General features: G+C 46.3%; 7 protein-coding genes across 7 annotated transcripts; 5 read left to right on the forward strand and 2 right to left on the reverse strand.

Annotated features, from left to right (window-relative positions):
• Positions 1–1,669: 1,669 nt before the first annotated feature.
• Positions 1,670–3,316, forward strand: PG994_013592 (NMD3 family-domain-containing protein; the record flags this gene model as incomplete). Its single annotated transcript, XM_066865001.1, has 3 exons — positions 1,670–1,746; positions 1,832–1,919; positions 1,964–3,316. The coding sequence occupies 3 exons, from the start codon at positions 1,670–1,672 to the stop codon at positions 3,314–3,316; spliced, it is 1,518 nt and encodes a 505-aa protein (XP_066709962.1).
• Positions 3,317–3,670: 354 nt separating this feature from the next.
• Positions 3,671–5,315, reverse strand: PG994_013593 (uncharacterized protein; the record flags this gene model as incomplete). Its single annotated transcript, XM_066865002.1, has 2 exons — positions 3,671–4,642; positions 4,863–5,315. The coding sequence occupies 2 exons, from the start codon at positions 5,313–5,315 to the stop codon at positions 3,671–3,673; spliced, it is 1,425 nt and encodes a 474-aa protein (XP_066709963.1).
• A 4,206-nt stretch (positions 5,316–9,521) lies between these two features.
• PG994_013594 (uncharacterized protein) lies at positions 9,522–10,267 on the reverse strand (the record flags this gene model as incomplete). The annotated part of the gene is made up of 2 exons (XM_066865003.1): positions 9,522–9,762; positions 9,924–10,267. 2 exons carry the CDS (start codon positions 10,265–10,267, stop codon positions 9,522–9,524), a joined length of 585 nt encoding a protein of 194 aa, XP_066709964.1.
• A 534-nt stretch (positions 10,268–10,801) lies between these two features.
• Positions 10,802–12,248, forward strand: PG994_013595 (uncharacterized protein; the record flags this gene model as incomplete). The annotated part of the gene is made up of 3 exons (XM_066865004.1): positions 10,802–11,193; positions 11,314–11,505; positions 11,672–12,248. The coding sequence occupies 3 exons, from the start codon at positions 10,802–10,804 to the stop codon at positions 12,246–12,248; spliced, it is 1,161 nt and encodes a 386-aa protein (XP_066709965.1).
• Positions 12,249–12,320: 72 nt separating this feature from the next.
• Positions 12,321–13,544, forward strand: PG994_013596 (uncharacterized protein; the record flags this gene model as incomplete). The annotated part of the gene is made up of 1 exon (XM_066865005.1): positions 12,321–13,544. The coding sequence occupies one exon, from the start codon at positions 12,321–12,323 to the stop codon at positions 13,542–13,544; it is 1,224 nt and encodes a 407-aa protein (XP_066709966.1).
• A 99-nt stretch (positions 13,545–13,643) lies between these two features.
• On the forward strand, positions 13,644–14,257 carry PG994_013597 (uncharacterized protein; the record flags this gene model as incomplete). The annotated part of the gene is made up of 2 exons (XM_066865006.1): positions 13,644–13,855; positions 13,933–14,257. 2 exons carry the CDS (start codon positions 13,644–13,646, stop codon positions 14,255–14,257), a joined length of 537 nt encoding a protein of 178 aa, XP_066709967.1.
• Positions 14,258–14,761: 504 nt separating this feature from the next.
• PG994_013598 (uncharacterized protein) lies at positions 14,762–16,188 on the forward strand (the record flags this gene model as incomplete). Its single annotated transcript, XM_066865007.1, is given in 5 exon segments — positions 14,762–15,050; positions 15,135–15,265; positions 15,328–15,504; positions 15,566–15,653; positions 15,668–16,188. The coding sequence occupies 5 exon segments, from the start codon at positions 14,762–14,764 to the stop codon at positions 16,186–16,188; spliced, it is 1,206 nt and encodes a 401-aa protein (XP_066709968.1).
• Between the last annotated feature and the right edge of the window lie 784 nt (positions 16,189–16,972).

A 16,972-nucleotide genomic window follows, 5' to 3' on the forward strand; every position in this document is an offset into this window, starting at 1 on the left:
TATAGTGGCTCCAGGAAGGGAAGGTGTCCAGGAAAGGAAGGAGAAACATCCCCCCCTCATCCGAGTTGCCGGCGTTAAAGAAGGATAGCGATTCACCTGCAAGCGCACAAATGGGCGGCATGTTTAGCAAACACAGCATGCAGCTAAGCTCATACAGGTGGCAGCCAATACTACATCATCTTCCAGCCGGATCTTACCACCTCCGCATCTAGTGCTGTGAACTTACCGAGAGCCCGCCGATGTATGTGAGAGGGCTCCATGTAAGAGCGGGTGCGGCTTTTACAGAGCAAGGCACCCTTCTTCCGAGCCGTGTTTGCGGCATGAACCCCACCATGATCGTGTCGCAGATGGGCGTAGTTGACATTGGACGAGATGGGTCAGCAGAGGCTTAGCAGCGGGAACTCGTAACACATCTCACGAGCAAGCGATTGCTTGACCGGGGCTGTCCAGCGCTCAGAAGTTTTGAGGCGGGAAGTCCAGAAGCAAGGCGATGTGCGGCATGCGGTGTGGTCGATTTAGACAATCTCCACTTGAGAGAATTGCCGGTTCTGACTCGATGCAACCACGACCACGATGCCCGCTGCGGGGTAGTCGGGTGACTGGGCACCAGATTGAGATAGGACTTCTGAATCGCCAGGGCTGCAGGTCCGAGGCAGGCTGGCAGATTTGGAATCAAGGCTGGCGAGATACTGCGTATACGGAAGATACGGGCCAAACACGGTATACGAGCGTGGCGTCGAGGAGACGGGACGGGGGCGTGCAATCCAACTTACCGAGGAAACAACCAACCAGCGCTGGAACCCATCAACTGCCATAAGATTGTGGTGCTGCTCGGGACGGCCTGCAAGATGATAGAGATCTGGGTTTCGAAGCCTAGCAAAACTGAAGATCGATCTGCGAGGCGAGATGCAAGACAAGATGTGGGTATTTTGCCGGCATCTTCGGACTGCGTGTACTGGCAGTCTCCGCATCGAGTCGCGCAAGATCTCTTCACGTCTGGACTCGAGCTCTCCCTCAGGTCCCCCATCCTGCAGCGAGTAGGAACCCAACCAGTCCAATAATGCTGGAGGCTGGGATCCTGACACGCCCAACGCCCTGAGATTGCTTGCTACATCCCAGAGAGAGCCAGGAAAACTGGACTTGAATGCGACTGCACGTTTTCAGAGATGGCTGGGTTAGGTACCCAGGTATCTTTTGGCGCGGGCGCTTAGGGGATGTGGATTCGGGCAGGGGTCGCATGGGGATTTAAAGCGGGTCATGTGTTTAGTGCGCAATTGAGAAGTACTCTGTTTTTTTCCTGCTCAGTCCAGGTACTTTGACCAGCAGCTCAGCACCCCGAAGCCCGCCTGTGGCCTGCTGGCGTTCAAGCCACACCAACGGCGATAAGATGTGGCAGGGCGTGGCAGAGCGCGATGACTCCCCCCACCGACCCCACAACTCGTCAAGTCCTTCTCACTTATCCGCCTTATCGAATCGAGGGGCAAATAATTTTCGAAATGCGAAAGTGACGTTTCCCCGCCATAAATCCAGAATCAGGCGCCGCTGCATAATCCGGTGCAAAGCATTTCGAGGAGTGGGCGACGATAATCCCAACTCATCTTCAATTCAACCCATTCCTGCCTCCTGCAGTACCTAGTAACCCGTTCATTACGAAGACGTATTCCTCAAAATGTCGTCTTCCATGGACATTGATACGCCCATCTCCATCGCGCCCTCCAACGAGGGGCCCGCGACCGGTAGTGCGACGTAGGTTAATCCAATCCATCACTTCTCCAATCGCCCAAATCCGTGAGGGTCCCCAACTGACATGCCTCTCTTTTCTCGGATGCAGGATCTTCTGTTGCGAATGCGCTGCCCCCATCGACGGCCAGAACAGCACAAATGCCCTTTGCTACGACTGCATCAAAACCAATATCGACGTTTCCGCCGGCGTCCAGCGTGAAGCCACCGTCCATTTCTGCAGAGACTGCGACCGCTGGTTGCTCCCCCTTCTTCCTGGATATCCGCCCAGCCAGAGTCCCGCGAACTCCTGTCGCTGTGTCTCAAGAAGCTCAGAGGTCTGCACAAAGTCCGAATAATAGACGCTAGTTTCATCTGGACAGAACCGCATTCCCGCCGTATCAAGATCAAGTTGACCATCCAAGATTCCGTGTCGGATGGCGTCATACTGCAACAGTCCTTCGAGGTTGTTTATGTGGTCGCCTGGCAGCAGTGCCCCGAATGCGCAAAGTCATACACAGCCAACGTCTGGCGAGCCTGCGTCCAGGTGCGGCAGAAGGTTCTCCACAAGCGGACATTCCTGTACTTGGAGCAGCTGATTCTCAAGCACGGCGCTCACCGAGACACCATCAACATCAAAGAAGCCAAGGACGGTATCGACTTCTTCTTCTCAGCCCGAAATGGCGCCGAGAAGTTTGTCGACTTCCTCAACTCGGTCGTTCCCGTACGATCCAAGAAGTCGCAGGAACTCATCTCCCAAGATTCCCACACGGGCGCGAAGTCCTACAAATTCACCTTTTCCGTGGAATTGATCCCCATCTGCAAAGATGACTTGGTGGCCCTGCCCATCAAGCTGGCCAAGCAGATCGGTAACATCTCACCCCTGGCCCTGTGTTATCGTGTCGGTACCTCCATCAACGTCATGGACCCCAACACCCTGCAAACGGCCGACATCAGTGCCCCCACCTACTGGAGAGCCCCATTCGGCACGCTGGCCGAAGCCCCTGACATGGTCGAGTTCATCGTCATGGACATCGAGCCCTCTGGCCCCACCAACGGCAAATGGATCTTGGCCGATGTCCAGGTGGCGAAAGCCTCGGATCTGGGCGTCAATGATAAGGTCTACTTCGCCAGGACACACATGGGCAACATGCTCCATGCCGGTGACTCGTGTTTGGGCTACATGCTCACGGGCACGAACTTCAACAACCCCGAGTTTGATGCTATCGAGCAGTCCAACACGTACTCGTCGAGGATCCCCGATGTCATGATTGTCAAGAAGCACTACCCCAACCGCCGCCGCAACCGCAAGCGACAGTGGAAGGTCAAGCGTATGGCGAAGGACGAGGGCGAGCTGTTGCCCAAGAAGGCCGATCAGGAACGTATGGACCGCGATTTCGAGCAATTCTTGCGTGATATCGAGGAGGATGAAGAGTTCCGTCATGGTGTGCAACTTTACAAGGAGAAGAAGAAGCAGCAGGCAGCAGACGAGATGAGCATAGCGGAGACAGAAGAGGGCGATGAAGATGTGCCTGGCGTGGACATGAACGAACTCCTTGATGACTTTGATGAACTTGTCCTAGAAGACCAGCAATAGTGGCTCCAAGCTGAGAGACCCTATCACTGCAGAATCAAATAAACTTTTCATGAAGACCAGCTCCAGTAATTCTCGTGTGAGCCAATGATGATCATGTCATACCACTTGCTATTGCCAAATGTCGTCTGCTAATCTACATACACTTGACTAAGAAGTCCATTGCTCCATGACGTATAAACATACCCTCGAGTTTAGTCTAGCTAGGGTCATCGCTTAGTATCATACCCCGATGAAAAATAACTGCTGGATACGTTTCCAGTCCGATGATAGTTTCTCTTCTAGTACCCTTATCAGAGAGTGGAGACAGACCATGAAACAACGCATATCAAGTATCTTCCGCCCGATCAATCCACATCAATAATCATCGCCCCACCCACGACCCGAGAAACCCCGATTAGCCTGCCCCTGGCCATCTAGACGGGGCGTAGTCGAGTCGACCGGAAGCGATTTGCTAATACGGGTGGGTGGTGCCTCTTGGACAGCATCGGCCACCCGCATTGTCCCGACACGGTGCATCCACACCGCTCTGGGGGTACAAGTCCGCCAAAGACGGTGGCGGCGGCGATGAAGAGGACTTCGCTTCAGGTGATACGGGTCCCCGTACCCTCCTCTTCTTCTCCACGGCGCCTGTCGGAATGCCTCTTTTCTTTTCATCTGGTGGTGGTGGTGTATGTGTACCCGGACCCCGTCCGCGTCGTGGGCCATTTGGCGCTCCCGGAACTTCTTCAGCTTCTCCAGCAGCTCCTGCGCCTCGTCCGTCACCTGGTTGCTTCGGGCGATCTCGTCTAGGCACTCCTGGTGCGCAGCCCGGAGGTGGTGCAGGGCCGCCTGCACGTCGGGGTCGGCGGTGGCGTCGTCCCAGGGGCGCATGGGGACTCGGATCTCTTCTGCGATATCATCTCTGAGCGCTACTTGGGACGGTTCGCCTCCGCCTGGCTCGGAAACGGCGTCGGTCTCGGTGTTTAAATCGGCGTCGGTCTCGGTCTCGGCATACTCGAGATCGCCGCGCAGCAGGTGTAGCTCATACTTGTGGGCTCTGTAGTAGCTCTGAGCAGAGAAATAGGTGACGAGGGCCTCCGCCTCTTGGGACTGGAATAGGGTGTTGGTGATGTTTTGAATGTCGTCGGATTGTAATTCGATCAAGGACTTGGACATGCTGCGCATGCAGGGCCGAGCCACGTCTACGTATGTCTCCAGCTGTTCCCGTCGACTGGCTTGTTGCATCTTAGCAATGGTCTGTTGGCAACTTTTATGTTCGCTATCGATGTATCGCATATTCCAAATCAAAACGAGGCCGATGCTTCGGGGTTCCATCCGGTCCTCGCCCTTGCGGGGATGAGATTCCATGTCATGCTATTGTTTGTTAGTATACCACCCACATTTGGTGGAATCCGTTATACCTGTTGATACGCACCTCATAAAGATCCCACAAAGTCGGGTAGGGAAAATCGCAAAGCTTGCATGTCCAAACCTGTATCCTAGGTCAGCGACTCCCTTTGTCCCTCCTGCACACACTCGCTGTCTCTTGAGTTAGCAGCCTACTTACCTCTTCATCGACACCAATATTAAACATCTCCAAGTCCTCATCTGCATCGTCCCCCTCGGCATGTACGCCGTCGTGCGGATCGTCCAACCACTGCGGCCTGCAATTGTTGCGCCCGGTCCGATAGTCTTCAAACTCCTGAGCCATCTCTTCAAGGGCCTGCAAAGTGAACGGGGATGACGGTGGGGCATTTGATCTATACCCATCGGCGTGCCAGTCAGCCAGTTGGCGGGCCTCCTCCTCGGCGGTCATCTCCACGTCCTGCAGGGCATGCTCACGTACTACATCATCTTCCACTGCGGCAAGTGTCTCGTCCGATTCCGAGGGAGCAGTTGATGGAGCCCGGAAGGTAGTTGGCTGGTTGTGGGGATCAGAGGCTTCAGGGTGGTTTCCGGAGGGAGGAGAAGAGGGTAGATCGGCAGAGAACGCCCATCGCACAGCGTGGTTCTCCGCCATGACGACTTAAGCTGTTTCTATTGCGTTAAACCCGTCTCTTGTATGTATTGTGTTTGTTGTGTCAAGTATGCTGAAGTTGGTGTATATGTGGAAAAGAAAACAGGAGTTGAGATGGCAGGGGAGGAAGTTAATAATATACTAGACATTTCCCACCTACTGATGCCTAGTTCGTTACCTCGCTGCATTCTCCTCGCCTTTGCTATGCATTTTTTGGGACAGGGCAACTCAGGCCAATCTGGCGGGAGCTTCTGTTGTACCCGTGGCAGAAACAGCTGTTTCTCTGATTTCCACTGGCCTGAAGGAAACGCCGAGATCTGTCTGGAGTACTAAAGGTAATTGGAAAGGAGTGTGGCTTTTTTGAGACAGATGATCCACGTGTGTGGACCAGGCAGCTATAAGAAACTATTTAATAGGCTTCTTGGAATAAAGGGAAAGACAGGCATCATGAAATCAGCAGCAGCAGCACCCCTTGGGTGGGATAAAGGACTGAGCGTAGCCTGGAACAGATTTTCATGGACCCTGACAGGTTTTTTGACGGAAACTCAGGCTCTTTGTTTAGGTTGTGGCTGACCAGGCAAGTTACCATCCCTGGTTGGAAGAAAGTACTTCTCGAGACTATCTACAGTACTCAGGAAGACTCGGTGTCATAATGATGATCCGCCCCAGACTGTCGAAGTCGCAACCCATCATTTCCACCTGTCAATCTTACAAGGACATGTTTCTCCATTTTGTCCTTCACCTTGCTATTTCTCAGCTTCTCGCCGGTTCCTTCATCAAGACCATGAAGCATCGACTCGAGCATCTTGGCTTTCATGGTCTGTACATTGTGGCCGCGGGAGTCCAGGATGATATTTACTGAGAATACAGAGCTCAGTACGGATATCACGATCGGGAAGATCATGAACTGCCAGCGTATCCAAGTATATATAGTCCATTTCAAAGCCACCCAGAGGAATTGTATCCGTCGAGCTCACGTAGCTGGTAAGACATCAGCTGTGCTGCGTTCTCAAACGACATGGCAATGCTTGTCGAATCGTTAAGGGCGTCAAATATTTTGGGGGATCCACCACTGAATATCCCATTTATAATGGTTGTAATAGAAGCTTGTGTGATGTTGAAATTTCGCTGTATCTCATTGGGAAAAATGATATCGCTGGGTATACGGAGTTCCAGGTCGGTTCTCCCCACCATAAAACAGTTGTCACTGCTATCGTTGCGCAAACGTGATGCCAAGGAGATTCCGAAGTCATCATCGAGCCATTGTTGGATGGTAGCATTGTTATTTTGATGTTTGAAAGGTTGAAATAACTCATGAACTCTTTCGAATGCTTCGAAGAGTAGGATCTCGTGGGTCTCTCCATTGGTCACGATTGGCTGGCACAAGGCTGTTAATGTACCAACCACACTAACCGACTGGCATTGGTTGATTAGTTAGTTGTGACTAGCTGGTTGGTTAATATTTTTAGTTATTTAAAAGCGTGCGGTTTAGTCACTTAATAGTTAATTAATTAGTTAATTAATATATATTATTTAATAATACTCTTTTAATATTAAGTTATTTATTTTATTTACTTTCTTTATTATAATTAATAAAAATATTAAATTAATTTTATAAATAATATCGGCCTTATATTAAAATTAAAGCGTTAATAAGATTTTTATAATTATAAGAAATAATTTCTTATATTTAATTAATATAGTTTATATAGTAAGAAAATTTAATATTATAAAAAAACCGAGGGTATTTTAAACGTTATTAATATTAATATTTTATTAAATTTCATATATTTAAATTAAACGATTTAATTAATTTATTATATTATTATATATATTTATTATAAAGCGCTTTATTATTATTAATTAACTAGTGATTATTTATTTTTAATAATAATTTAAGTTATTTATTAAAGTAAATTTAAAAGCTATTAATAATTTATACGTATTAATTATTTAAAACTAATTATAATATAAAGTTTATTGTATTTAAGCCTTTATATTAATTAATTTATATTACGAATTTATTATTAATTTTACGCTATATTATTTTAATTAATACTTATTATTAAGTTAAATAAAAAATATAAGCGACGTAATATATAAACGTATTAATTAAATTTAAATAATACGCGTTAAACTTTATTTATATAATATTAATATCGATTTAATATTTTATTAAATTAAAGTAATTAATATCATCGGTATTAAAAGACTCTAATTTCGATGAAATATATTTAAATTTATTAAAATAATCGTAAATATTACTATAAGATTCTTTAAAGCCGTATAATTACTACTGGGTTTAATTATTATTTTTAAATTAAATAAAGTAGTTTTTAAAGACTTTTAAAATTACGGTAATTTTATTTAAAGCTTATTAATTAATATCGGTTAATTTATAATTTTTTATTAAAAAACTAAATCGTTAAATTATAAGCTTAATTTTAATACTTTTAATTAATATACTTTTTCGTTCCTAAGTTTATTAATATATAACGTAGATATATTTAAAATAAAAACGTAATTTAATAATACGTTTAATTATATAATAAGTTTTTAATTAATATATTTAATTATTTTTAATAAATTAAAAAGCTTTTTTACTTTAATTTATTAAGTTATTAAAATTAATATATTTATTTTTTAATATATAAAAAGTAACTCATTAAACTACTTACTTTAATTAATAATAATAATAAAAATTTTAAACATATTATGCGGTTTTATTATTATTATTTATAATAATTATTAATTATTTTTCACCACTTTTTTAAATATATAACTATACTATTATTATTATTTAATAAAAGATTTAATAACGCTTTAATCATTAAGTTTTAAATATAATTAAAGTAATAACTATATTAATAACTTTAATTATAATTTCGTTAATATTTTTATTAAAATAATAACCGGTAATTTTTATAAGTTTAAAGATAATTCTCCGAGGTTAATTAATTAATACGTTATAAAATTATTATTTAAAATTATATATATTTATTTTATTAATAATATATTATTTATTAAAAATAAAATAAGTATACATTATTTTATATACTTTCTTATAACGCGTTAATTAATTAATCTCGGTAAATTATTTTTAAACTTTTAAAAATTATTAGTTATTACTTTAATAAATTCGAATTTATTTTATTAAAATTAAATTCTTCTAATATCGAAGTTATTAATTACTTTAATTTAATAAAATATTAAATTTATATTAGTATTATATAAGTAAAATTTAATGCGTATTATTAAAATTTAATTAATACGCTTATATATTACGTCGCTTATATTTTTTATTTAATTTAATAATAAATATTAATCGAAAGAATTTAACGCGAGAGTTAGTAGTAAATTTATAATACGAGAGAAATAATACGAAATAAATTAATTAATTAATATAAAAGCTTAAATATAGTAAACTTTATATTATAATTAGTTTTAAATAAATAACGCGTATAAATTATTAATAGCTTTTAAACTTACCTCGATAAATAACGTTAATTATTTTTAATAATAAATAACCGCGAATCGATTAATAATAATAGAGCCCCTTATAATAAATATATATAATAATATAATAAACCGATTAAACCTTTCGATTTAAATATATTAAATTTAATAAAATATTAATATTAATAACGTTTAAAATACCCTCGGCTTTCTTTTATAATATTAGATTTTTTATTATATAAATTAATTTAATTAAATATAAAAGGTTATTTTTTATAATTAATTATTTATTAATTATATCTCGTTATTTTTTTAATATTATAATTATTAAAATCTCATTAATGCTTTAATTTTAATATAAAGCCGGTATTATTTATAAAATTAACTTAATATTTTTATTAATTATAATAAAAGTAGTGTATAATAAAATAATATATACCGTTATATAATTATAATAATAATGTTAAAAGGTAAAATAAATAACTTAATATTAAAAGAGTATTATTAAATAATATATATTAATTAACTAATTATTAACCAACTAAACCATAGGCTCCTAAATAACCGAAAACATCAGCTAATCAGCTAGTCATGACTAACCAATTAACCGATGCCAGTCGGTTGGTGTGGTTGGTACATTAACAGCCTTGCTCTCGCTCGCCCCGAAGCACCTTGCGCACGGGAGCCGTCTCCAAGTATAAGCTCGAGACCTTCCGGCTGCCTGGCCTGGCCATGTTTAAGCCCGGCTCGATATCAGACACGCAGACGGCGTGCCAGACCTTCGTGAGCGGGTGCCAGCGCCTGATCTGCAGCTCGTTGGGCTCGGCGGGGCAGCGGACCGAGGGCAGCGCGGCGAGGGAGTACAGCGGCTGGCGCAGGGAATGTCCGAAATGAAAGCGCTCGGCGACGGGCTTGATGTGTTTTTGCGTGAACCGGAACAGGGGGAGAACCAGACTCGAAGGTGGTGGTGGTGGTGGAGGTGTTGTCGAAGTAGCTATGGGGCTGTCTCTAGTGGTCGGGGTCTCATTGGCAAAAACCGCTCGAGGAACGGCAGGCCAGGAGCCGGTCGGTGTGATAGATGAGGCGCTGTCAGTTGCAAACTCTCTGTAAGGTGGGAGTGCACTTTCCCCGTTCCCTTGGCGCGTATAAGCGGACGGCGGGAGCTCTGCTAGTGGTTCGCTGTAGGGCGGAAGCTCCTGCGTCGCTTCAAGGCCCGCTGGACCTGAATTAGACGGTGTCGGGCGGGTGTTTGGCGCAGTGTAGTCATAGGAAGACGGCGCATCAATCATACCCGAATCCGTTTCTTGTCCTTGTTGCCGACGCGGCACATGACCATAGAGCAACCCGGCGGCTGTGAAGAAGTAGAGAAGGTCATGGGTAATAGACTCGACCGGTCCACTAGGAGGATGTGAGGGTGTTTGTATGGGTTGCTGACTATTGAGTGAGTTATTATCTTCCGGTCTAGCAGTGGGCGCCTCGTATGTTCGGGTAGGTAGCATGGTGTGGTCCGCCTAGGGGTTTCCTGCTGCTCGGTAGGGCATTTTCTCGTCTTAGCCAGAACCAAGGATCGGAGAAATATTCTAGAATGCTGCCTGCTGGAAGGTTGGAAACTGTGAGGAAGGCTTATGGACAGTTGATTAAGTTGCTCCAGACTTTGGGCTTCAGGGGCAGCAACGTGAGACAAGTAGCTCTTGACGTTTTAGTAGATGGAAGCGTTAAGCTTCAGTCAGTCCATGCATGGTATGGTGTTCAGGCAGGTCGGTTGTCTTACATGCTTCTCCTATCGGAGCAAGATTGCTCAGTTTTAACCAGGTATAACCAAAACTAAATAATGGTTGACCGAAGTTTAAGTATTAATACCTAACCTACACAAAGTAAAAGCTTCTCATAATCCGTCTCTTCACCACTGCAACCGGCCCGCGTTCCTCGGATAAAAATGCATACACCCCACACCCTTCTTCGTACTTGAGAATAACGACAGGACAGATTCCATCTTCCGAGTATTGAACATGGATACTGTGGGTGAAGGAACCATGGCTGCATCCGGAATGAAGCTCATCGACGCCAGCGGACGAGACGGCCAATCCGCCCTCGAGTTTATCAATACACAGCCCGAGGCCCCTCGCGAGCGGCATGGGAAGGGCGGACGGTCTGCTGGCGATCCGACAGATGGCGCGCCTGGGTCTGAAATAGCCGTGCGGTTGGCATACGCCGAACCCTCCGTAGTCCACGTCATTGGGGGAAGTGAGACGGAGTTCTGGACGATAGCCAGCGGCGAGACACTGTTGCTCAGGGCCAATGGCGGCAACGGCGGTACTGGTGGCCGTGGCGAGCATGGCCAAGATGGTGGTCCCGGCAGGTGTGGGTGTGATGCCACCAGATATCGTCTTGCTGGACGCGGCGGGAATGGTGGCAATGGAGGAGAGTACGTATGCAACACTTCGAGTCTTATTTCGTTAATTCCGTTTATTTCTCTCCGTTCTAGTGGCTATTCCTCCCTGTTTATTATGTCTTACTACAGTGTATACTGACGAAACTTCCATAGTGCTGGCTTTGGCTCAAACGGTGCAGATGGAGGTTCAGCAGGCAATGTCTATGTTACGGTGGCCGAGGACGACACCGATCTGCTCTCACCGCTGTATTTCAGTGTTAAGGGGGGTAGCGGAGGGGAGAGCGGTGCCCATGGAGCGCCTGGGGAAGGTGGCCAACGTGGCCGGGGAGGCAAGTCCCATTGCGAGTCCGTTAACCCATTCCAGATAGGGCTTTGATCATCCTGTTGCTGACAAATCAAACAGTCCCTATCCCATTTATTCGAAGACGGAAGGACGTCCTGGAAGGCGTGGCCGCCGGGGAAACCAACCATCCACGTACCTAAGCGCAGGCAGAAATGGTCCTGATGGGAGGGTTTGTATCAACGTCAATCGTGGAGACGATACCGTGAGCACGTATCCGGGCGTCTACAAACTTGAAGTCGTCCGATTCGACATCACCGATGAGAATCAAGACGGCATCAATGAGCCGGGCGAGCACCTACTAGTGCATAACCTGGTTGTTCGGAATGCGGGTCTCATGCCCTCCCCTGCCACCCGATCCATCCACGTCTTGATCCAGGGCACCCAATATCTCGAGCCGGTGTCTTCGGAGCCCCTACAGTTGCCCTTCGGTATCCGTCCGGGCCAAGAGGTCGAGGTATCGGGGTTGCTGCGAGCTTTCATCAGGGATCAGGCCCATGGTGAACCAGTGGGCTCGATGGTGGACGTCAATGACTGCGTGCAGCTGGTCGGAGTGTTCCACGAGCGTCTCAACAGACCGATCCCGGGTTTCTGTGGCCAGACTCCAATCCGTATAGGCTACCCTCTGGTGCTTGATGCACCTATCTACCTTCAAAGCGTAGCGAAAGGAGATCGAGCCAGGTTCAGATGGCTGGTAAGTTGCGTGACGCTCGCTGTGACCATGGAGCAGACGGCTGACGAGGACTAGCTCCACAACAATTCCCGGAAAGCATACGGATACAACACTGACAGGCCCTGTGCAACGGTGTTTAGCGAAACAATGGCCAATGAAGAGGCTTGTTTCCTTTTGACAGACGATTCCCAGGGTTTTAATCGGATCGACGAAATACAGCCGGGGTCGACTTTAACCATCGACCAGGAGTTCACCATCAACGACAACGTTGAAGACTTCGTCGACGGGGATCTGAGACTTGAGCTTCATCTAAGTGGTCCGCAGACGAGGTTAATTCAAACGGTACAGGAGCATCGTATGGAGGTTCAGATCTCCTGCCCCTACCAACGGACGGAGAATCCGGGATACCTTCTTGTTGTCAACAGCGACACGCCCAACTATGCCATTCGCCAGACTCTGGGATTCGTGAGGCATCGCCTGCGCATGGAGGTAGATGTCTTCAACCTGAGCGTCTACGGCTCGTACAACATCAGGGGCTCGGGGGAGTCGGTCTTGAGCCAGTACTCGGGCAAAAGTATCATCATATTTTGCAATGATTACCGCCACCCCTGGTTAGGCTTGAGTAGGCCGTGGGATTTCATTGATCCACGAGCCGCGACGAAGCTGCTAGAATGCGGAACGTCCCTGCACTTTTCCAACGTGGCGGAAGCTGCTTTGAATGACCTTCAATCCTGGACCAACACAGTTGTCTTCCCTGCGCGCGGGTTGAGGGCGGACCAGCACACTGTCAGTATCCAGGATTCCAACACCCTCGCTACTGATCTTCGACGTTCACGTGTGTCGCTGGAGGTGCTGCGTGAGTTTCCAGTTGCACAAACCCCCCTGAGCGCGTTCGAAAGTCTCGAGTCTACCCTGAACCGCCGGACCAGGACGACTGTCAAGATGCTGGCACAGAACCTGCCGCTCAGAAGATTCATTGTGGCGCCAGTTCCCACCACATCCGGCGGTGAGACACCAAAGAAAGGGCGACTTCTGGTCATGGAGGGCGTTCCAAGGACCGCCAAAATGACAGCCACGACTGTACCATTTCAAGATTTGCCACCCAGTAGCTACCGGCAGACGGAGAGCGTGTCTGATCACGACGCATTCCTACTGGTCTCTTGTCTCCCATTTAACAGAAGGGTTCGCATGTTTTGGAATATGGTATGCCACGAGGACGCCCATGGCATTGGGTGGGATACATTGTTCGAAGGGCTCGAGAAAGGACTCGAGGAGGGACTCGAGGAGGGACTCGAGAAGGGACTGAGAAGGGACTCGAGAAATTCACTTCGCCCCCGGAGAAAGCTGGAGCTGACCAACTCCCTATCTTGAACAGAAAGGTACGTACTCTTTCCGCGAAGCTGCGTATATTCTGATTCGGCGACTTTATTGACCGTCGGCATTTGATCACAGGTCCTCCAAGAAATCACCATGTCCCTTCAATTTGACCTTTGCAGCGAGATCTACTGGATGACGGACGCCAAACTCCCGGCGGCAGAAGAGCTATCACAGATGCCGCTCACGAGCCACTTTTTCAACTCTTCGCACCACGTGGGGCATATCCAGGACGTCGAGAAAGCGCAGCTCCTGGTCCTGACGCTGGGTACCGTCCATGCGGCCGCCAACCCGCTGTCGCCTTGGCAGTCCGTCAAAGCCACGTTCGCGTTCCTGGGCAACCCCGGGGCCGGCTGCGGCCGCAGATCAACGACCTCATCTTCAGCGCTCTCCAGCGGGCCTGTGCCCCGAGCATCGCGGGTACCATCAAGAGCCACGTGCTGGCGCGCAGCGAGCAGGTCAAGCGGGGCATCCGATCGCAGCCGAAGGGCCTGGCCAAGTCCTATGCTTGGTTCGGAAACCAGGAGCTCGCGGCGTCCACCAATGACGCAAGTGGCTGGATCGACCTCGTGGCTCCTGAGGAGACCAGTCTCGCGCTCGCTTGTCAGGAGTGGCAGGATCGAGCTGACCAATACGAGACTGAGAAACGAATGCGAGCTGAGTTCACCGAGGCGTCCTGCGATTACATTAGGTCAATAGTGAACCTATGAGGCCTGGTCGGGGATATCCAGGAAACGTCTCTCAGATTAGGCGGCTATCGCCGCATCTACAGGTGTATCTGACCCAAATTTGAGCTGCCAGAGTTGCTAGTTTATTCATAGCTAGGATTTTTATTTATTGCCGCTCGCTTCGCCAATTGCCTAGGAGTCTTCTCAGCTTCCCCTTTAACGCAACGTGTGGCGTAGAGTTCTATGAACGCAGTTAAGCACCACCTGCGCTCCCTCAAGCCTACGAAATAGAGCATTGGCGTTTTTCTGGTGATCTTTCTGACGGGAATAACGCCCTATGCTGTGTTTAGTTTAGGGGCCGCTTTTTCACCGCTTGCTCCGCTACGGGATGAATCATAATGGTTCACCGTGGCTCATTGGCACGACGCCACTAGTACAAGTGCCCCGGCAATACAAAAGAGTGACGGTGGCCGTGAAAGGATGCTAGAGATAAAAACAACAACTCAATTTACCGATACACTCATCTTGAAATCCCGCCAACACACAATGTCGGAAGATCACGCATTAGTCTTTGGCGCATCCGGCCTCATTGGCTGGGCCGTGGTCGACCAGCTGCTGGCCCCCTACCCAACTCCTGGCACATTTGCGAGCGTCACCGCAGTCACGAACCGCCCCATCGATCTCGCCGAGGCCCATTGGTCGGAGCCCGAAGGTGGCCGGCCGGATCTCCGTCTCGTCTCGGGGGTCGATCTCCGGGGCGAGACGGGCGCGCTTGCAGATACGCTCAAGCAGCAGGTCCCAAATGCGGATAAGATCACGCACGTCTACTATTTCGGTGAGATGAGACCCCGCTTGGACGAGGATTGATTGGTGGTGTGACGGAGAATGACGTTCTAACCACGGCATCAATGTTGTTCAGTCTTTACCTCGGTGGATCACGATCTCGAGGAGGAAGTCGCCGTCAACAAGAAGATGCTCGAGAATGTGATCGACGCAATCTCCCATCTCAGCCAGAATCTCAAATTTGTCATGTTCCCAGGTGGCACTCGTGTAAGCCCCCCTGCCATAACCCTGCACTATATAGGTATCATGCTGATATACATTGTGAACAGGGATACGGCATATATATTCCCGGTGGGACATTCTCCGCGCCGCTCACGGAAGATATGGTGAACAATTTGCCTGGAGAATACGCGAAAACGGTGGCATATCCCCAGTTCAGGAGAGTGTTGGCGGACGCCTGCAAAGGCAAAAGCTGGACGTGGTGTGAGATTTGCCCCGATGCTATCGTAAGCCGGCCCTGCATATTGTAAAAGAAAGTTTCCAGGATACTGGCTAATTGTAACAAAGATCGGATTCACCCCGAACGGCTCCCAGTTCAGTCTTGCCCTTCACTGGGCGCAGTATCTCTCACTGTTCGCCTACGACCACGGAATAGGTCCCCGTGCACAGGGCAGACACAGCACCGACAAGGGGAGGCGGCAGCTGTGGAGGTGCCATTCCCTGGTGTTCGTGCCGGCTACGAATCACTCTGTTCCCCCGTCTCCGCTAGCAACATTGCCCGCTTCGCGATCTATGCCGGCCAGAACCCAGAGCGCTGCGGCGACGGAAGGCTGTTCAACATTGCGGACTCGGATACGCCCTCCAAAATGCGAGACTTGTGGCCGCATCTAGCAGCGTGGTTCGGGCTTGTGGGCACAGGGCCCGAGGCCAGGTCAGAGGCCGACTTGCTACCGAGCGAGTATGTCGAGCGACACCAAAGTGCTTTCGGAGAGCACGGCCTAGACAAGGCCATTAAAGGGGGCGTGGGTGCGGGCAGGAAGCAATTGGATAGTGTTGGCTCATGGCTGACCTTTGATAGACAGCTTTCGCTTGCTAAAATGGGCGAAGCCGGGTTCGCGGAGAGGAGAGATCCGGTTACTGGGTGGCTCGAAGCTTTCGACATGTTTCGAAAGGCCGGGTTAATACTTTAGTTAAATATTTCTAAGACTTTTTTTAGGTTTTTTTTTAAATAATTAATATATATATATATAAAGTATTGTTTTAAAGCGTTATTAAAAATTTATTTAAATAATAATATTATTAAAGATAAATAAAAGTTTAATTTAAAGTATTAATATAAATCAATTTAACTCTAACGCTTTAAATTAATTAAAATTATTCTTTATTAAATTTATTATTTAATTTTATATCTTTTATATATATTTAAGTATTATAACTTATTTCGCCATAAATATTATAACGTGTTTTACTAGTCGCTCTTTATTTTAATAAACTCTTTATTTCGCTTTTATTAGTCGCTAAACGCTTCTTTTTTACCTTTTTATATTATAGTTTTTAAAATTCATATAATATAGTTTATTATTAAGTAGGCTATATTATTAAGCGGGCCACTTTATTTATATCTCACTACTTTTATATAAATTAATTTAATTATAACGTTTTAAATTAATTAAAATTACTTATTATTTAATTTAATACTTAATTTTATATTCTTTTTATATATTCACGTATTATAATTATCTCACCTTAAATATCGCAGCGCTCTTTACTGGTCGCCCTCCGCTTTAACGAACCTTTAATTTCGCTTTTATTAATTATTAAACGCTTCTTTTTTACCTTCTCGTTTTATAACTCTTGAGACTTTTAAGTAATAAAGGCTTTTATAAATTAAATTCGCGATTTTTAACTTTTTAAGCATGTAAAAAGAGTTAAATTAACCGCTTATAAAATATAAATCTTTATATATATAAAAGT

The sequence above is a fragment of the Apiospora phragmitis genome (genome assembly GCF_038363925.1).
Source record: "Apiospora phragmitis strain CBS 135458 chromosome Unknown utg000011l:1.0-3236445.0:1.0-3240683.0, whole genome shotgun sequence".
Taxonomy (NCBI): Eukaryota; Fungi; Ascomycota; class Sordariomycetes; order Amphisphaeriales; family Apiosporaceae; genus Apiospora; species Apiospora phragmitis.